The 22647-nt window shown below is 39.3% G+C and overlaps 1 protein-coding gene across 2 annotated transcripts in view; it reads right to left on the minus strand.

The window, feature by feature from the left end:
* The window catches only part of aplp1 (amyloid beta (A4) precursor-like protein 1), a 68310-nt gene that overhangs the window by 21473 nt on the left and 24190 nt on the right, over nucleotides 1-22647 (minus strand). For both annotated transcript variants that reach the window (XM_053646463.1, XM_053646462.1), the window contains exon 2: nucleotides 4181-4366. In XM_053646463.1, the coding sequence (XP_053502438.1) occupies nucleotides 4181-4366 (186 nt within the window). The remainder of the gene's footprint in view (nucleotides 1-4180; nucleotides 4367-22647) is intronic.

The raw sequence follows: 22647 nt of genomic DNA on the forward strand, positions 1-22647 counted from the left end.
GTAATAAAAAGTGTTTTATTAATCTTATATTACAGCAATGTTCCAACAATTACAATTTGTAACATATTAAACAACGCATTACACTTGAACTGTATCTAGTTACATTTAATGTTGTGGAAAGTCGGTGAGACAAGTTAGTTCCTGTTATCACTTATATGATAGCAGGTAAAAACGTCATTCCTACACCAGCTTCTGCTTATTTTCTTTGTCAAAGGAGAAATACAACAGTATAGCATGCTCCGCTGAGATGAAACTAGACTGACCTTATTATAAGCTCTATTTATATTAAGAATACAAAAGAGAGCCATGAGAAATTCCCTCAGTGTGAAGGCATATGGTGAGGATTATTCTTCCGAATACACAGTCTGGCTTTGAAAAAGCCCTCAGCTGGTGTGCAGCCTGCTACAGCGTCCAGCAAGGAAATGACATATTCTTTGGCTTCATCACTTCATTAAGTCTATAATGTGATAGGTCTCAGTGGGATGAGTGCTTATGCCAACTGTGTGTGTACAGTTTGGGTTAGTGTGCCAGCACCAGACCTGGCCAGCATCAGACATTAGCATATTAGCATTGTTTGGTTAAGTATTTGAGCTTGGCTGTGTAACAGTAGCTGGAGAAGCAGTGCTTCAGTGAAGGAATGCTCAAGAGGACATGTTCCTGTACTGCACTAAAATGTATTATTCAAAATTATTCAACCCCCATTGCAAATCAGGTTTACTGTCAAAATTTACAGATTTTCAGCTGTTTGCAATGAACAAATCAAACAAAAGCAATTGAAATAGTTCAACACAACGAATGCTTCAAGTGATTTCCCCAAAGTCAACTGAACTTATAATGATTTCTCCAGTTTCATAATTATTCACCCCCTTGAACAGAATCCCTCACAACAGCACAAATATGCAAAACAGGTGTTGTCTCAAGCACACCTGATGCAACTAATCAAGGGCTTCATTAGTTGCACAAGGTGTGCTTGACCTGGAACACATGAAATATCTGAATTGGCTTGGGTCAGAAAATACATGAAATACCTGGACAGGGTAGAAAACGGAAGCTATCAATGGCTGCAACCAGATTTCTGAGAAGGCAGGTTGTGAAAAAACTCATGAATGACTGCAAAAGACCTGCAGCAACAGGCACTCAGGCAGACTTGGTGGCAACAGGCACTGAGGTTTCAGTGAGCACAGTACATTTACATTATATTTATTGCATTTGGCAGACGCCCTTATCAAGAGCGACTTACATTTATATCATTTATACAACTGAGCAATTGAGGGTTAAGGGCCTTGCCCAAGGGGCCAACAATGGTAGCTTGGACGTGCTGGGGCTTGAACTCCTGACCTTCTGATAAGTAGCCCAGAGCCTTTAACCACTGAGCCACCACTGCCCTAGTAGACAGTAAGACACACACTGAACGCAGAAGGTTTCCATGCTAGAACTCCAAGATGTACGCCAGTACTGACCCATAAGCACAAGAAAATTCGACTCAAAATCATATAAATAAGCCACAGAAGTTTTGGAATTCTGTTCTGTGGAGTGATGAATCAAAACCGGAACTTTTCGGCACAATGGATCAGCGGTATGTCTGGAGGAAGAAGAACTCTGTCCACAATCAAGCAAGGTGGTGGCCCGGTGATGCTCTGGGGCTGCTTTGAAGGCGCCGTCTCCTTTATGCGTCTGTGAGGAAGCTGAAGCTTGGGCATCATTAAATCTTCCAACAGGACAATGATCCCAAGCATATCTCAAATTCCATCAAGGCTTGGTTGCAGAAGAAGTCCTGGAAGATTCTACAGGGCCGTCACAGTCACCTGACTTGAACCCCATAGAAAATCTCTAGTGGGATTTGAAGAAGGCAGATGCAGCGCACAAACCCAAGAATATTACTGACCTGGAGGCCATTGCTCATGAGGAATGGGCCAAGTTTCCACAGGAAGCTGGTGTCTGGCTATGCATCTCGTTTGCAGCAGGTCATAACAGCAAAAGGGTGCTCTATTAAGTACTAAAGATGCCTGCCATGAAGGGGGTGAATAATTTTGAAACTGGAGAAGTCATTATAAGTTGCATTTTCAGTTGAATTTGGGGAAACCACTTGCAGCATTCATGTGTTGAACTATTTTAATTGCTTTTGTTTGATGTGTTCATTGCAAACAGCTGAAAGTCTGTACATTTTGACAATAAATCCGATTTGCAATGGGGGTTGAATCATTTTGACTGCAACTATATGTCATGTTTCCTAACTCAAATGGCTTAATTTACACTTAAATTAAATAATAATAGTAGATTAGTATATAAAATAATAAAATAAAACGGTCTAAAACAAGTCATTGAAATGTGTAAAGTATGTTGTAAAATGAATAGATTTTAAACGTGTATTAAATATTAATACATGAACGCATACTGTATAAAATGTATATGATTCATATCAGGGGTCCACAGGCTAATGTGGCTGCAGCAGTTAGGATTTAACACCCATGCCTTTAATATTAATATTCTTTAATATTATTCTTTAATATTGGGTGCACTTCTGTTACATAACCTGGGTATACAGTATAATAACAGAAAGTTGCCCTTCGTATATTTAATTTTTTTAGAATGTGAAATTAACACACAATGGAGTACAAATTAACAATACTTCTACAACTGTTATCAAATTATCCTGCTAGCTTGCTTCTACTGCCATAGAGGAATCCTACATTTTCTCATGTCTTTGGTCTTTCATAATAAACACATGTTTAAACACAAATGTAATACCAATATTCTTCTCATTCTGTACAAATGACATTGCAACAATGCACCAGATAGTGTTTTGCAATGTGCACATTCCACAGAGATGTAAGGCAGAAAAAAACAACCACCAAGCATCATTCTTTCCACTATGTGAGATCAGGGCAGAACCCAAATCTTATTAAGAGAGAGAAACTACTGTGGCTACGCAATATTCCACCCCCTGAGGGCCATGCTGAAAATAAACCTCTCTGGCTGACTGATGGTGAAAATCATCATCATTTTATTGCACATCTAATTCACCATCGCTTATTTGCACTAGCGCGAAACAATGAATAAATGAGGCAGTCTGCAATGCAAGACCATGTATTATGTTCTCAGCATAATAATACCTGCATGTTCATCATGTGACCAGGTTTTAATAGCACACTGGTTTGCAGCAATTTTGTGCAACAAAATGTTAGCTGGGCTTACTGACCTGAATTTTTAGTGATAAACTGCAATTTCACTGATTAGCTAGGTTGTAGCTGGGATTTGACTGGTTAGAAAGGGTTTGAGTGGTTTGGTCTGGGGTTTAACACACTAGGGTATTCGTGGTTTGACTGGTTAACTAGGTTTGATAGATTACTTGGCATTTCACCAACTAACAACACCAACTAGCACCTAAAAATGTACGCCTTTGCCAGGTTTGACTGGTTAGCTTAGGTTAGCTTGACTAGCTGGGGTTTGATTGTTTGGGAGAAATTTAAGTGAATAACTAGGATCTGATTGTTTAAATTGGGTTTGAAAAATGCGAAGTTAATTGATTATTTGGGTCTTTATTATTTGTAAGGCTTTGACTGACTTGGGTATCTATACTTCACTATAAGTGCAATGAGAAAACACTGCATGGAGACTGTTATGATTGGATAGCTGGGTTTAATAGCCAATCTGATTTTGACAGATCACGTGGGTTTGGTTGGTTAGCTGGCTTTAATCAAGTGTTTGTCATTTGACTTGTCATTGTAGTTGGGTTCGAATTGACTATCTGCAGTTTTTGATTGATAGATGGACTACAGCAATTTGTGACTAACATTTTTCAATAACATTAATGCAGTGTGAGAAGGAAAATAGTCCCTGGAATTGATGTTATAAACATAGTTTATAACATATAAACATAGTTGTGATTGATTAGCTGAGTTAGGGTTTGTTTAATTCGATGTAGTTTGTCTGGTTAGCTGAGCTGAGACCTGATTAGTTAGGTGGGATGAGAATGGTTAGTTTGTTTTGATTATTTGTAACCTTTTTGCATATAAAGCTTTGACTAAATACTTGGGAATATTTTGTCTATGAAACACATCTTAGCAATTGTGTGGATAAACATCCTCACCACATGAAAGTAGTGGCGTAACAAGGAAAATAATACATGATATTATATCAAAGAGGCCAATGATGATAAAGATAGTGTGCAGTACTGTACCTCTTGACAGTAGGACAGGATCTTGCTGGGCTGGGTGAAGCAGCCCTGACGACCCTGTGGGTCCGGCTCCCATTGACCTGTCGCAGTGTTCAAGTGCAGAAGCTGACGGCCACAAAACATTGCAATCTGAGGCTCCACCACTAGGGGGCCTCCCACTGGTCCATTCACCTCGGTCATAGCCAGACCCTGACAGAGAGAGACATAGATACAATTATCATTATGAGTGTCTGAGTGTTTGGATGCGAGTATGTGCAGCAAATGTAAATAGATAAGATGCCATTTCAACAGAGAAGTTTAATCTAAAGAGGATGCACATGCATATATGTAATCAAATTTTGCCAATCCAGCCATTCTTATAATAGATATACATCAGCAATAAAACAAAAGCAAGACAAATTAAAGAGAGAGACAGGAAGGAAGAGTGCAGTCCTAATAGTAATACAGTATGTTGTACTTAACTGGTTACATCCTTTAAACCTTGTGCCACAGACCAACAAATATTCACAACCACTTGAGAACAAGGCAATACCTTAAAAATCCAAACATGGATTAATCCACTGCTTTTCATTTCTGGTCTTAGTGCACCCCTTCCCTGTTTTCCCTCATTCAATACACCTAAGTGGACATGCATTGCAGGGGGAATTTCCGTTGCTAATCACTGTGCTAACCAGTGCTAACCAGTGCTAATCACTCAGCAAGGCTTCCTTAATTTGGTCAATTTCCTCTTGTTCTACGTTCATTCCTTAATCATTGCCTACTTCCTCCTGTTATCTCTGATCCACACATACCTTCCTCCCAAGATACAGCTTAAGTCCTCAAAGAAATATTGCGGAATGGACTGATTATTAAGCTGAGATAATTTACCAAAACATCCAAAATGGTTTTATGGTGGCAGTAAGAGATTCAGGGATTAGCTGAGGAAATCATCCAAGTACTGAATGTGATACTTACACCTAGTGTCTTCATTTAATTCTGGTTCTTAACCTAAAAAAGATACAGCCACCTTTTGTGCTCCTCACTGGTTCCTCTAAATGTAATCATTTGATAGAGTCCATTGTTCTATTTTTCCCTTCTCCCTACTACCACCTCCTCCATTTTGTCTTTACTAGATTTTCTCATTTGTCCCTTCCTTATCCTTTTTAAGGTCCTTCTCTTTCTCAGACTCTATCCCCATCTGTGCTGTAACATGTTGGTATCGATCTGGGATGCGTTTCTCGTTCCTGGGTGAGGGCCCATGGGACCATCATACAGCTGGAGTGAGCAGTAATCCAGAGCTACAGTCAGGTGTTAATACAAGCTCATCGACTGTTAAGCCACTTAGGTACTTAAACATCACAGAAGGGATGAGAGAAAAGGATCAGTAGAAACCAAAGATGTGCGGCTGATTGATTAGCTGAGCTGGATTGATTTGTTCGGTCTGAATGGTTTGTTGGGTTTTATTTGCGAGGTGGTGTTTGATGAACTGGTAAGGTGAGGCTGATTGAGCAGCTAGGTTTGGCTGTGTTTTTAATGCGGAGTGATGAGCTGGATTCTACTGGTTATTTGAGTTTGATTAGGAAGTTGGGGTTCAGTGGCTGGACTTGATTGGTTAGGTGTGTTTACTTGATTATGTGGGTTTGGCAGGTTATGCGGGGGTGTTTGGTTAGATGGTTTTACCTGGTTATTTAAATTTGATAATATCAGAGTATCTGGAGTTCATTGGTTAGTTGGATATTGCTGGTTATATGGGGTTGACTGGTTGGTTGGGATTGGCTGGGTACCTGGATTTGACATGCTGGTGTTGATTGATTAGATGGTTTGGATATCTGGATTTGGCATGTTATCTGGTGCTGATTGGTTATATGGGTTTACCTGGTTATCTGGAGTTGACCGTTTATCTCAGGATGACTAGTTATTTCGCTTCGGCTGTTTAACTGGACTTGGCTATCTGGGGTTGATTAGTTGGATTTGACAGGTTGTCTAGGGTTGACTACTATGTTGATTTCAGCTGTTTAATTGCACTTGGTTGGCTATCTGGGGTTGATTGGTTAGTTGGATTTGGCAGGTTATCTGGGTTGATTAGTTAGTTGGATTTGGCTGTTTAACCGTATTTTGCTAGTTTTTGCGGGGCAACATTAGAAGTCACAGTGTTGAATGAGTTTAGTGTAATCCTTATTGAAGGCAAAAAGCTAACAAGACGATTGGGAGTGACAAGCCACAACACTTTAATCTTTAATTCAAGGCAGAGGGATTGACAGTGAAGACACATCACATTCAAGCCACCAATCAAAAAGGAGATGCTCCTGGGGGGGGAAGGGATGAAAAAAATGGATGAATGAGAAAGTGATCAAAGGGAAAGTCTTGTCTCTGCTGGCCTGGGTGAAAATGTATGAAGTTCTAATTAAAATGTATGAGAAAAATAAATATATTATGCACAGGGTGTAAATATATAGTGAAGCAGATGAGGCCCATAGGAGAAAACACATTAGCAGGGAGCTAAGAATAAGGGAGGATAGCACCATTAGGCCCGCTAGATTAAACATGGAGATGGAAATGTTGCATCTCCATGAAATTATCATAAACATGTGTGTGTGTGTGTGTGTGTGTGTGTGCGCGCGCGTGTGTGTGTAAGAGTAAGCATCTCAGTAAACCAAATCTGTGCAGTTCAGATTGAAAAATAACAGGTATAAATCCACAATTCCCCTTCAAGACAACTCTTTCCTAATCTGCTGAGTCGGTATTTGTATTGGATCGTTTCCCATGATGCACTGCTGTCTGAAGGAACACAATGATCCAGCTAGGAATTCTCTAAAGGTATTAAGCTTATTTTCCATCTGTAAATTAAAGGCATGCCCTAACATAGCTCTTTACTCTCTACTTTGCAGAGCTCATGTAAAACATAGTCTGATTATTAGAGCTGAATCATGACTGACCACTGATACACTCAGAGCAAAGTGAATTACATCCGCAAATGTCAACCAGAGAAGGCTTTTACTCATGGTCCTGATTACATATTTATATTCAATATATGAGGGTTCATGTTTTTATTTAGTTTTTATTTGCTTGCAAACGATGTTAGAAGGGGCGGACTTAGCACCAGGCAAAGGTAGGCATGTATAATATATAAATATATATAATTTGCATTTTTAAGGGGCCCTTGGCTTCTGGGAGCCCAAGCTCTTACAATTTACAATTTACAAATTACAAATGCAAACTATATATATTTTTAATCCTTAATGAAATATTGATGTTAAAACACTGACATGATTCATATCACTGTTATTTCAGCAGCAACTAGGGACAATGCTGTGCAGCACCAAGCATCACAACAGAGAAAGGAAGCTCAAGAATAATCGAGGTAAATGTGCGCAATTGAATAGGGCCCCATTCCTATATTTTGCCTAGGGCCCACAAATCACTAAATCTAGCCGCTAGATGTTAGTGTGCACGGAGATCAGCCGAGTGAAGAGATGACAAAGATTTCAATTCGAAGTTTAAATTCCACGAGTGGCTTCTAGCTCAGATGATGAGACACAGACTGATGCGGATGATGAGGATAATCAAACTGAGAACTCATTTCCCATTGAAAACATAATCATTTAATTAAAAAAAAAATGTTATAAATGTAAAGGGAGACAGGGCTTCTTTCAGTTTTGTAAAATAAAATAAAATAATCACTTTTGTGGGTAAGCAGGTGTTACAATACTAAAACTTTTACTTAATAGATGCAAAAGAGTAACATATTTCAGTTAAGGAAAGCCGTTTATTTATTTTTAATTTTTTTTATATATAGTAGAAAATGTGAAGGGTTTTCCCGTTACCACACATTTAACATAAAGCTCTAATAAACACTATAATTTGAAACAAATTAAATGAACTATACTCCTATTAACTATAAATATTATATAAATAATTCTACGATTATAAATACTGATGACACATTATTAGTTATAAATGCCTATAATGTATTGTCCTAATGCAAATGACAAACTATTAAGAGCATTGATGCATTTTATGCAAGCTTCATAGAAGGTTTTGATATATATGTAAATGTATATACGCACACGCTGAAATCCGGATCACTAGTAAAAGCCCATTTTGAAGAAATTCAAACACCCAGCTGCACAGAAAAATCATCTGTGGTGCACCATGTCAATGGAGCTAATATGTTAATAACCCAAAGGCCTTGAATGCATAAGGATTGGTTTGTTTTGGATAATGTGCTTCTATGATCTCTGGAGAGCCAAGATAACGGCATGCTACTCAGGCTAATCAAGCGTATCTGGTTGCTCAGCTAATGGCTAAATGGATGGCTTCTTTTTCCCCTCCTTTTCTTTTTTATGCAGGAGGAAAGTCAATGTTGCACAACTGACTTCCGGATATCTGAGAAGATAACTTGCTCCTTTGTTCACCCTCTGATCCAGAGCACCCCTCCTCAAACACGTGCGCACACACACACACGCCCCGAGTGCTTCAATACTTAGACCTGCCGCTTTATGACAGTGTTCCTGTTATTGATCGCTACATCAGGAGCCCTGGGGTCTGCCGTAATGATCGCTTGCACACACACATGCAACGGTAAACACACACACACACACACACACACACACACACACACACACACACACACATTATGCCTGTTTCAAATCAAGGCTCAGATTACATCAGTCAAGGACAAATGCATGGACCTATGATACAGAGTACATCATTCTTTTTACTTTTATTCCACAGCTCTGCTGAATGCTTGCCTCTGATTGGTAGGAAGGTGTATTAGATGGTGCACATCTAATACACTATCGTTGCTATAGTAACAACTTCAGGACACCTTTCCAGTTTCAGATCTTGAAGTTGCATATTTTTGTGGAGAAAAAAAGAGGAACGAAACGTAACTGAACACAAACGTACACCATGTTGTTGGTGTTGGCAAATCACTGTGGTATAAGAGGAATAAAACCCTTCAGGATGTGCTGTTATCAGAAGGACGGTAATGGTAACTGTGCTTCACTTTCGACGACATAATACAGCCCAGTCGTCGGTTATTTTCCCATAACGGCACGCCCCATTGTGTTTTATTCCTGATTTCTTTCATTTACCACTATTTGCGGTACCTGCAATCAAATGTATTGTCGTCTGTCACATTTAGGAACACAAAGATGGCTAATTGTCTGGCTTGCATTCAACCCGTCTATGTGCATTTAATTAATTAGCATTAAAATCAGGATGGTTCCCTGTATTGAAAATCAAGCCCACCGACTCTGCGATATTTGAACAAGCCAGAGCATCAGCAGTTTAAATGTTATTAGCAATCATAACGTTATTAGCCAGCTTCATTTACAGCTTAATCATTATGACCATGTAGGCATTTAGAATCAAATAAGCAGCTAATTACACTTGCAGTGTTTCTCAAACTCAAATGAACACAGAACACGTAGCTGTCATTTTACCTTTATACAAACTGGATGCTTAACTCACAAACTTCCCTCAAATAACATCATTTGGCTCAGTGAGATAATTCGTATATAAACAAATCCTGACTTATTTAGCAAGTGTGTAACACAGACTGAACTGCCAAACTGCAGTGGTGAATAATGTGGATGAGTGAATTTTTCTCTTTTTTTAAGCAATTTCTGTGGCAATTTGTACAGTCTACTCCATCAATTATTGATATCTCCTGATAGATTGATGACTATTTTGCATTCAATTCATTTAGCATGCTAATTATCGGGTTTGCTAGTTTCGCTAGCTAATGTGCTAACTAGCAGAAAGAAGTTCCGTCAGCTTTCGTGTACAGCTGATGTAGTCAGTTATGTAAAAACTAATTTTAAAGCTATAAGTGTTATATAGCTCCGGTTTTTATATTCAAAAATAGCTTCATCAATCATTTTTGCTAGTAATATGCTACCAGATGTATATGGCACATAATGATAATGATTATCATTATTGGTATTGGTCACCTATACATTACAGCACAGTGAAATTCTTTTCTTCGCATACCCCAGCATGCCAGGAAAATGAGGTCAGCCATGATAAAGCGCACCTGGACCAGAGAAGGTTAAGGGCCTTGCTCAAGGGCCGAACAGTGGCAGCTTGGCAGCGCCGAGGCTTGAACTCCCGACTTACCGGTCAGTAATCCAGAACTATATGAGTGTAGACTAACAGCTACTTTTAGAGCAGAACAAATGAGGGTTCAGCGTGTGCAACCTAGTTCATTTTCCAAGTTTACAACCTTCAAGTGTGGATGAAGGATGGATTTTAAACTAATGTATGCTGTTATTCATTTAAAATGTGTCTTTGGTGTTTAAAGTTAAAAGGTTATTAAGTTAATAGGGCTCTGGGAAAATGAGTCCGGACTACATAAAACATTTTGATAAGTTTACTTAATGTGTGTTAACAGAATATTGACCTGGGGAACACAGGACCCTGGGAACATAGGAATGACCCCTGCTAGCACGTCTTGGCTATGTTTTGCTCCTGAAGACTACTGATGCTAAAAAAAAATTTTAAAAATAAAAAAATAAAAAATACCATTAGAACAGCAACAATGTTTTTCCAAGATGGAAATGGCAAGGGGATGTAAATAATAATGTTAAAAAGAGATAACTACTAATTAGATGTCATCGACATATGGTTTGGAATTTTTAATAATTTCTAATGCTTTAATCTATATAGCAAAAAAGATTCCCCTCCCAACCTGTTCTGTTACATAATTGCTTCTAAAATTAACGAGTGAAGTGTAGGCTTTTGAGCCGTCCCTGCATGTTTGGACATCGTTATCTGTTATTCCTTACACAGACTGTCGAGAGAGAGAGAGTGAGAGAGAGTGAGAGAGAGAGAGTGAGAGAGAGAGAGATAGAGAGAGAAAGGACTGAGTGAGATGCTCAGCAATCTGTCCACCCACCCTTGTCCTGTTGTGTTCCCAAGAGGAGTTGCTTAATTTGACAGCTAGAACTTGTTGTGTCCTTACCAACTACTGCACGAAAAAGAAGAGTGATAATGAAACACACACACACACACACACACACGCCAATATGCTGGAAAACATCACCACCAATACTTGTTGGAAGACAAGGACATTCAGTCCATTAGGAGGCAGAAGTTTGTCAGCTCAAATATTTTAAACTTCATATCAAACTCACCAGAAGGGAAACAGCAGTCTTAGTTGATAATAAAATGGATTTCCTAGTATTCGTAATACCAAGAAACTGCCAGTTAAGAAAAATTATTCCGTGATATTCACATAATCATTGGTATGGCCATTTTTTTTTTTTGTTGATTTATTTTTTTTCCTGTTTTTGTCATATTCTGGCTTTTCAAACTACAGTAAACTCAAGGTGCATTAATACATGAGAAGCTATAACACTGAAAAATACATCAATGCTCACGGGAACTTCGCCCCGAAACAGCCGCCCACCTGACATTTGTGTATACAAATACATTGGTGTTACTGCACTCAACATCACACACACGTCTCTAGTGTACTACACGTAAAATAAGACAATATCAAAGTGAGATATTTCTTCCCGACCAATGATAATAAGACTAATATGATATCAAGCTAAATGTACAGTATTAGTCTAAAAATAAGCGGCATTTCTAGGGACAAATGTTTTCATTATAGTTGCTATGGTGATTTGAGCACGTTCTCGATGTCCATATGGTGAACTGTTTGTACAAATGGACTATTAGAAGTACTACGATCTCTCATAATATGAGCCGTGTAAAAATGACACCGCAAAAACAAAACAATTACAAGCATTCAAGCTGTTGAGGAATATAGGTAGAACTTTTATACCTTTATGTTATTAAAAAAAACAAAAAAACCACACATTAACAATTACAATCATGCACACATTAACTGCTGAGCTCAACTTTTATGCCGTTATGTTATTATTTAAAAACAAACAAACAAAAAATAAATAAAAGAGTAAAGGATAATTAAGGAAGGAAAGCTAGCAAGGCTGAAATACTGCGGTTCAGCTTCATCAGTAATGAAGGCATGCCATTAATCAAATAGTGCTAGAAATAGTACTATCATTATTTCTCTCTATCACACTTACAAAACTTGCTGAACTACAACACACACTGAGATTCAGACGTACATTCAAACTGAGCCTGACGAAATGGTAAATGCTTCGAATGAGCACAGTACCACGACCAGTGTGTTACTGTCACCGCCTGGCCTTGTGTCGAGTTCTGCTTCATTAAGCATTCAGCTCTTGAACTCACCCTCTTTGTAGCAGGATGACCTCATTCTTAGCGTTGACGTAATCGCGAATCCCTGCCGACTAAGCTAGTGTGGCGATGAGCGCTGACGTTATTCTGTCATGTGTCACAAATCTTTTAACTAATCCAGCCCATTTTAATCAATCAGGATGCCCTGCAGTAAATACACAGTGCTTGTGTGTGTGTGTGTGTGTGTGTGTGTGGGGTGCAGGTCTACGTTTTCTTCACATGCACTCCTCTTCATTTGGACACAACATCTTCTTGAGATGATCTCATGGACCATTTGTTATTCTAAACATGTTAAACTGTAAAACACTTCTCAATGCCTTGCTGCGATTGTGTACATCAGCACTTCTGTTCATCCTTGTTGCTTAGTGAATAATCCAAACCAACCCGCCAGTATGTATATGTACACCGATTCGGTCAGTGAAAGTGATGTACAATTGACGTTGAATACAGCTGAAGCCTATTTAAGGTATGATATTTATTAAGTAAGGGTTAAAACACTTGCGGGCACGCTGTTATGTGAAAAATAATCAAGGAATGCAGTGGTGTGATGTCATCAGATGAAAAGCAGAGTTATTTCTATCTACTGAGAAAGTTGAGCTTTTTCCAAATACAGCACATCCTGGACGGTCTTATTCCTCTCATGCAACAGCAATTTGCCAACAATTCAAATTTTCTAGTATTAAAGAATGATAAATCGTGTTGTGGAATATACACAAGACCTGTTAGAACATTACGGCAGCTTTAAACAACTGTTCCCTCACTAGCCTCTTTTATTTCTTTCTTGAATAATAATAATAATAATAATAATAATAATAAAGTCATGAAAAGCACAAAATCCTCTCTCCTGAAAACTTTCCAGTGTTGGAAAACTTACCGACTGTGACAAAGTCCTGACACTGGAGACTCCTTCCTTTTTTTTATTAAATAAACATCTCAGCTCAGGAAGCTCCATGATATCAACAAATATACGTCTCTTCTTTGTTAAATAACAATATCACTACATAACACTCTAATGCATTACAGTGACTACGTTTCCATGCACATCAATATTCGGATTTGAATATTCGACAATATTCTAATTAGTACCGAGGCATGTACACGGCGCGATCCAATTCAGATTAAGACAATATTCCGTTTCCCCAAATTCTGCTTCCCACCCCTGGAGTATGCCTGTTTTAATCGGAAATTTGTTGCATGTAAACACTTTATTCGGAAAATCCATTGAAAGGAGATATACACGCATGCTCAGTCTGCTTGGAACTGTAGGTGCTAACAGATGCTTAGCTGTAGGCTAGGTATTAAGGAATGGCAACTCAGGTATATTTACAGCAGCTGTATATTCAGGAATATTCCGATGCCTGTACGCGTATAAACACTGTATTCACAATATGGCTGCATCATGAATATCCTGTAGACCTTAAATGGAATTTGATGTGCATGTAAACGTAGCCAGTGAGTGCGTTAATATAAAACTGGTTTGCGTTATAGCTAGCAATACTGTAAGAGCTGCTGTTATAGAAAATCAATCAGCACCTTGAGCCCCATATAATCGGAATTATAGCACGTTCGCCTCACACCTCAAGGGTCGGGGGTTTGATTCCCACCGTGGCCCTGTGTGTGCGGAGTTTGCATGCTCTCCCCGTGCTGCGGGGGTTTCCTCCGGGTACTCCGGTTTCCTCCCCCAGTCCAAAGACATGCATGGTAGGCTGATTGGTGTGTCTAAAGTGTCCGTAGTGTATGAATGGGTGTGTGAGTGTGTATGTGATTGTGCCATGCGAAGGATTGGCACCCTGTCCAGGGTGTACCCCGCCTTGTGCCCGATGCTTCCTGGGATAGGCTCCAGGTTCCCCGTGACACTGAAAAGGATAGGCAGTATAGAAGACGGATGGATGGATGGACCAATCGGAATTAAGCATTAAGGTCAGGTCAATGGAGGAGCATTTTATTACGATGTTTGCACATTACTGCATGACCTCTAGCATCGTATCTCAAAACAGCTCTATATTGTTATATTGACTGATTTAAATAGATTTTTTTTTTTTTTACACACATCTATTGTGTGTAAGCTCATATCGTAATGACAGGACGGATAAACACCTCGAACATATGCGCATATGGGCATCTCATGACCCCATTACAATGCCGTCACACAATCAATCTTCATGACTGAAACAAGGCTGGAAGAATTGTAGGTTGTAATAATCAGACCTGCTTCACAGTTGAGATATGAGTGTGTGGGTAAAGGTTCTGCCTTTGAGAGTTTCGACCATTCTGGCTGTCAGAATCTGGGTGAGTTCAGCTATTTTTATCTTCTGCAGCCAGCTCCATGGCACTAAGGTCTCATACATTATGTTCAGCCTGTTCAGTAATACAAGGGCCATCAGTTCCACACATTACTCATCTTACAGCTACTGTATATGAGAAAAAAAAATATAACGTATGTACGTATAACTGGGAATAAACACACACACACACACGCATAAATGTGCCTGAATGTGCTGTGATTTTACAGCACAGATGGCCTGATAGTGGGTGGCTGCCCAGTTCTCTTAACCCCTTAGCCTCCCTACTATCTCTCCCTCACTCACTCTCTCTATACTCCCTTGTCTTCTCTTCTCTCTTTCCATTTTTTTTTTCCTCTGTTAATCCCCACCTTCCCCCATCTGCACTCCTCATTTCCTCCCTCTCATTCTCCCCATCCCCAACTGCTACTAGTGCTGCAAAGATTGGTGCATTCATCATTGTAATCACATTAATTAATTATTCAGCACTCAGCTTAGTTTGCCTGCCGGGCCTTGATTAGAAGAGCCGAGCTGCGGCAGAACCCGATAAAAAAAAAAGCTCGGAACTCGGGTTGGGGCAAAGCGACGAGTACCGATCGTTTATTATACACCACATGCTAATTGTGCACTGTAATTAGTGCTAACTTAAAGTGCGGTCACTAAACCCATGGGTGAGCCACTGGCCCTCGGATGTGACGCTTTCCATATCACTAATTTCGGGTGGTAACCTAAGCTGAGGTGAAGAAGCTTTACAAGGGGTTCCTGGAGCGACAGCCCAGCCGCCTGCTCTCAGAACACATTATCATAGTGCATTAGCCGAGCCAGCTGGGTGGATGGGGCAGCAGATGGCAGATGATCTCCACATGGGTTGATTTGGGACAGAGTCTCCACCTCACACACACAACAGCACCTGTTGGACTTTATTTTATAGTCAGGAGTGCTGCTCATGAAAACTAGTCATCGTTAAGGATTATTAAGATAAAATGGTGAATGCTGAGGTCTTATCACCAAACAATACTTGCTTTGACCGTTATTTTGGCTTCTTCCTGTACAAACGCTAGCATTTGACAATTTTTGCTAGTGCTAGTCCTAGTCTTTGGATTTGCACTGGAACGATAACATTAATTTATCACACTAAAACGTAAAGGAGACTCAGATCAAGTTTGCACACTGCATGCTTAATCATCACACTTGCCTTAAAATTCTGTTGAACAGACTGTCAAAGAAACCGAAAAGACTTTTTCTCTGAAAAATGGCAGGTTTTGGAGTGAATCTTTTTTTTAATGTGTTGAGCTAACTAGCTGTGCATTCCTTAGAACATCAGATAGCAGTGACTGGTCAGAGAAAATGTTGTTCCAGGAATCGTGAAAATGTATTGATCCAAAAAAACATGCCTTATTTGATGAACGCACATCCAGCCATTTCTCCTGAAGAAAAACAGACAGTGTTTTCAGTTGCTAATGTTGCCGCTAGCCGCTTGGCTATACCCTATATAGTACGCAACATGTGTATACTATTTCACTGTATTTATGGGTAAAAGTGGTGGTTTACTTATGACCCTCATTGCCATGAGTGTCCCCCCCCCCCCGCCCAAGAAATGTGGTCATGTGTGCTGCTAAGAGGCTCTGAGTGTGTGTTTAGAAATGAATTCTACTGACATGTAGCTCATACCCATACAATATGTCATGGGTAGTTACAAATACACCCATAAAGAAATATGATCTATGGCTGTATGTGCAAGAAATTTCAACATGTATGTACACGTATATTAGGGCTGGGCGATATATCGATATAATATCGATATTGTGATAAATGATTACACTTTTCAGCGATATCGTTGGTATGATGATTAATTTTTTTTTACATTTTTAATAATAACACATGAAATGGTACTGAATGGAAGATGTTGATTTGACGTAATTTTAAAAAAACAACAACCCTTAATCTTCTTTGTCTTTGTAGGCATGAAAGAAAAGCATCGTCAAACTTAGTTTAATGGGGGGTTTTTTTGGTCTATTTTACTACTGTTTTGCAGACAGTTTACTGAATTGCTAAATTCTATATCGTGATACGTATCGTGTATTGTAGCAATGTTCTCAAGTATCGTGATATGATATTTTTGTCATATCGCCCAGCCCTAATGTATAAGATAAGATAAGATAATACTTTATTAATCCCCAGATGGACAAATTAGGGATATCCTGTTAATGTAGAGAAGAGTGCCAAATTAAAGGGAAAAAAACCCAACATTACATGTCTTGGTAAGGTACTGGGCCACCATGAGCTGCCATGAGTGGACTTTCAATGTGCACTGGCTTCAATTCTCTATAACTGTACAGGAGTGATGAACATCGTTCTTCTAAAAGATATTCTCTCAACTGGTGTTTTGATAGCATGTTGAACCTTGAGGCAGATGGGCTTCAGCAGCAGAAGATCACATCGGGTTCCACTCGTGTCATCCAATAACAGGAATCTGAGATTACGATGTGGACAGGCTCACTTAAGTGTGTGTGTGAGAGAGAGAGAAAGAGAGAGAGATATCTGCGTATCTTTTTCTGTGTATATCTATCATCTTTGTATGTGTGCGTTGCAGGGTCGTGACTGAAAAGTTCATGTAGACTCCCCTGCTCCCACTCGCAGCGCATCACGATGTGGCTATGGTGAGAAGCAGGATTTTCCCACGTAACTATTTTCACATCACCCTTTCTAGCAAGTGCATTCTTCCTCTGCACTGGGATTGCTCTCCTGCACTCTTACACTCTGATGTGTCCACATGGCGTGACGCACTATTCTAACTCATGCTGTATTGTTGCTGGAACAGATGGATGAGATGTGTGCTTGTCTTGTTTTCACTCAAATAAATGAGTCAAAGATCAGCACCTGTGTTCATTCTGTCAAGTTCAACACACTTGCTAATACAGATCCATATACAAGCACAGCTTCCTTACAAACATTAAATATATACCTGGGGGGAGGGGGGGACGGGACACAGCACTTTTATTTACTTTTTTTTTTTTTTTTCATTGAATGTCCATTATGTGAAGACGTATGACTAGGCATTTGACCGTACACTCTTCCACCTTCTTTTCGCAAATTACCATCCATTGCTCAGTCCTAAGCATTCATTATGGGCTGTGTCACTTGTCCTGCATAAATGTAATCTGCTTCCTTTTTATAGACATAATTGCGACTACATCAAGGACGGCATCAGCGAGCCTCTATTTCTTTCTATAGACGCACAAAGGGGCTTTTTCATTTTGGAAATTCAATTACTTCCATTCAGATTGAGACATGGTTTGTATCCTTGCTGCTTGATTACACACTCTGTCTGCTTCAGAGGTCTTTCCGCTAGAGCAGAATGTCAAATCAAGCGCTACAGATTGGACAACAAGTACAGCAAAGCCTGGGTGACAAACCCAAAGAGTGTATAGAAAGATGTAGATAATAAGGAATTCTGTGTGTGGAAAATACAAACAGCGTTTCGGTAATCTATCATAGAGCCTGGGAGGCTGAAACTCCACTGAATGGAAAGAATATGAACCTCAAGTAGTGTCGTTTAATATTCACATATGTGAAGCCGGAAAATCCATTTAAATGTCTAGTTTTTTGTTGCCTAATGTACGACCATCAAAATGTACTCGCTAAACTCGATTAACGAGCGATGCTTAGTAGAGCCTACTCATCGTGGCTCAAGGGCCCTTTCCAGAACCTTCACACTAACCGGCCCTCGGTGGTGCAATGAACTTCCAACCTCAATCCAGGCCACAGAATCTCTCACTATTTTCAAAAAACAGCTAAAGACCCACCTCGTCCATGAGCACGTAACTAACCCCTAAAACACCGACCTCATATTATTAATGTAAAAAAAAAAAAAAACACCCACTTACTCTGGCTCTTACACCTCGACTCTGTGCACTTTGCTTCTTCTGCAACTCGATTAATGAAATCTTGTACGGTAGAACTACTTGTATTGTTCTCTGCTTGATATCGCTTTGCTTGTATTCCCTCATTTGTAAGTCGCTTTTGGATAAAAGCGTCCGCTAAATGAATAAATGTAAATGTAAATGTAAACTCGACTGTTGTAATATACGGCTCTGAATAATGCACGCCATGCACGTAGACTAGGTTGTTGTTTTTTTTTGTAAATAAATATAAAAACAAGTTAAATATGCAACAATGTAACATACGTCTCTTTTTCCGTAGCTGAATCTCAAATGAGAGAAATATTGGATATACAGTATAATGAACTATGAAGGATACACAAAGCCATTATTTTAGACCTTATGTAGCGAGCACGCAGTACAGTGACTATGAAAATTCGGGATCCAGCCTGTGGAAGATGGTGATTTTAACGTGCCGTCACTTAGGAGATGTAAAGTTAAGCTAAACATCAGGAGTAAATACATCTGAAACATTTAAGTTTAACAATTAAGTAGGAATACGACAACGTACTGATTTTCTCCGCTTAAAAAAAAAAAAAAAAAGACATAAATTTCACCTTATGAAATTTATGCAGCTTGAAAGCAGGGTGAGATCATTTTCTAATTGATATTCAGATGCATATGAATACTAAAGCTGTCATGTAGTCAGATTGAAATGCGGTTTTTACAGAAAACACAAGCGTTTAACATACCGATCATAGACTTCACCTCATCCAAAAGTACTGTAGATTAATAATAGATTTAACGATGCTCTGTGGGATGTATTTGTTTGATAACCAAACCCTGATCGATATTGTTCCAGAACTTTCCTGCCCTCACTTCAATATTATGGGCTGTTCTGTGTAAATTCATTTCACTTTCAGGTTGTGACGGTACATAAAGTGGAAATGTTCGGGACGGGTGAATAGTTATGCATACCTCTGAATTTCAAACGTTTCCAAAGCACAGCGCTATCAGAAAAGCTGCCACTGATATAAAGTGCTAAAGGAAGGAATTTCACCTCCTGTCCAGAAACACATTCAGGACACCGTGTCCCAAAAGTCTCCATACATAGCATAGGGGAAATGAAGGCTTTTAAGCAAAATGTCTTCAAAACATTTTTTTTTTTTTTTTTCATTTTCATTCTTGTTTTTTTTTTCTTCCCCAGATCACCTTAAGAATTCCTTTGACAAAAGAAAAAACGAATCGAAATCATTCTCATGGCAGGATCGGGAAGCTGCGACTGACTTGGCAAGAACATCAGGCATGACACTGCTGCCAAACTTATTAATACATTCTACAGATAAATGAATCTATATGGATAAATATAGCTGTAGTTTGGTAAAACCATGCGATCAAACCAACATTAAGAAAGATGCTTAGATCCCTGAAGCTCTACATTACAGTACCTAACCCTTCCCTCCCTCCCTCTCTCCCTCCCCCTCCCTCTCTCACTAGGATAGTGTGATGCTGTGACTCACTGAAGTTCGTCATAAATGAAGTGGGTTTGATAACGCCTGCTGCTCCTGATTATGTATACGATATTTTCTGACCTTTCTATGTCTCCCACATTTCTCCACTCACATGGACAAGCAGCTTGGAGCTCTTCTCCATCATCTTTCCACAAATAACATAAGGATATATATCTATTTTAAATTCTTGCCAAGTTATTATTGTTGTTTTTTTGTTTTTTTTTTTTGATTGATGATCACTAATGGAAATCTGCAGACGTTATCCATAAATAGTGCCACCTTAAACAGAATCTTATTAATCATTAATCACATCACTAATACAGTGCCCTCCAATAATATTGGCACCCTTGGTAAATTTGAGCAAAGAAGGCTGTGAAAAATTGTCGTTATTGTTTAACCTTTTGATCTTTTGTTCACAAAAATACTCAGCTCTCATGGATATCAAACAATTGCAAACACAACACAAGTTTCTCCCCAAAAAAAATTTAAATAAATCTTTGTTAAATATATGTGTGCGACAATTATTGGCACCCCTATGGATTCATATGAGAAAAATATATTTGCAGTATATTCCCAGTGATATTTTACATTGATAGTGGAGGGCATTGTAAATCAGTAGTGTTAGCTCTTTTAGCTGATAAGCCGTGCCATTTTCTTCCATTCCATTTGGGATTAGGCAAATCGTAGCTTGTCCTTTCTTGGCAAAACCTTGCGTTTTCTTTGCAAAACCTTCACCGAGTGCCATTTCTCAGTTTACTCTTTTGGCTTAGGTCCAGCTGCTTGCTGATTCGCAGCTCGAAAAAAAAAAAAAAACAAACAAAAAAAAACCCCATCGAGCTAAAGACGATGCAAACTTGCGATTGTGTTCATACTGTTTTCACGAGCGAACGGGAGAGAGCTTGATGCAGCCTATGAAATATTGATAAGCATGTCAAGTAAACAAGCTTTTTTATCAGCCGATGAAAGGGAATTGCTAAACATAGGCTGACGATAACCACAAAGATGAGTCTGATTACTGTAGATGAGTCACCACAGTAGCTGCATTTTCAACGTCAGTGAGGAGAACAAAAGAAGCCCATTGTTTTCAACAGACAGCCATGTTCTCCATGCGAATCATGTTGAGGACAATTATGGCAACACAAACACATTTGCTCATTGAACATCAGTGAAGCACCAGTCACTGCACTCATGCACCTTCATGAGTTATTGCACACAAGGTAATAGCCAGTTATCCTGGTGGTTATACACTAAATCATGCATATTCATCCTGTGAATTCTAAACAACAGAGTTTCATCTAGCACCCTCAGGCAGTAAAAAGTTTTTACATAGAGCAAGCTAGAACCATTAACCCTCCAGAGAACCATTAGCAGGGTTCTTCAACTGCTTTGCCAGCTGTGCTTGTATAGCTTATGTTTGCTGAGTGTAGAAATCCATCACAGGTCTAAGTGAACTCTGATAGAACCAATACTGCCAGTGGGTAAACACTGCTAAGTGAGATTAGCGTCCTGTCTTTATGTAAGCTTTGGGTGGATATGCTATCTGCATACAACAGGTGCCTTGAGGGCTTTTATTGCGTGTTCATTGTGTTTTTACCTAGTCTTTGACTCACTGTAATCCTGTACCTACAGTATAATCCCTCTGACAATGTTTGTAAAGGACCCACTTTAAACGAGTGCACACTGTACGCCTTCTCAAATCACCGAATTCGTATGGCTTAGTGACTAGTGGAGAACTTTGTAATGAATCAGGTCTTACTCTGCACTCACGCCGCCTCAAATCTTTGCTTGTTGGCCTTCCTATCTTTAGTTGCCATGGTTACACTGCTAGCACCAGGCTAGTGCGATATCCACATAAGCCTGTATATAAAACCACCCATTCAATCACATATCAGATGTGTTCCCACTGTATTCTAGCGTCTGTACACTACAGTCCCTCCAGGATTTAGCGATTTTGCGATCACAGAAATGAACGCACAATCAAGAAAACTCCGCAAAATTCGCAGGAGCTTGGAATTTTTCAAAATTACCACAAATCTTCCGCACATCTGAGGTAAGATGCGCCATGTGATGTCATCACAACGCGCGTTCAGCCAACGCGCACTCATGTGCGTCGGACATGCGGATCTCGAATCGCAGCCGTTCGCTAAATATATTTGTAGCATTTTCATTAGACCGACCAGAACGTTTGGGAAACCCATTAAAGTTGCTGTACGTTGTACTAAAACATCATTTTTAGATGGTTAACTGACCTTGGATGGCTGATTCAGCTTTTTTGGCTAGTTATTAAGATCCAATTTGTTAACACCTTTCAAAATGTAAATTTTTTACATGTTTTGTTTTTTGTTTTTTTTTAAAAAAATACTCATGGTGATCTTTAGCTAAAAGGTTTACCAACAAACATCACTGCGCAAGACCGTGTACAAACTATTTTGTACGAACGCAAGTTCACCAATCATCAAGTAGTTTTCCGCAAAAAAGCACAAAAAACTCAAGTTTTGAAAAAAGCCGCAGCAAAATCAAGCGTTTTTGGCCGCAACGATCACAAAAAACTTCCGCGAATCCCGTACGGACTAATACTATTT

Source organism: Ictalurus furcatus, chromosome 17 (assembly GCF_023375685.1).
Source record: "Ictalurus furcatus strain D&B chromosome 17, Billie_1.0, whole genome shotgun sequence".
In the NCBI taxonomy this organism is placed as follows: domain Eukaryota; kingdom Metazoa; phylum Chordata; class Actinopteri; order Siluriformes; family Ictaluridae; genus Ictalurus; species Ictalurus furcatus.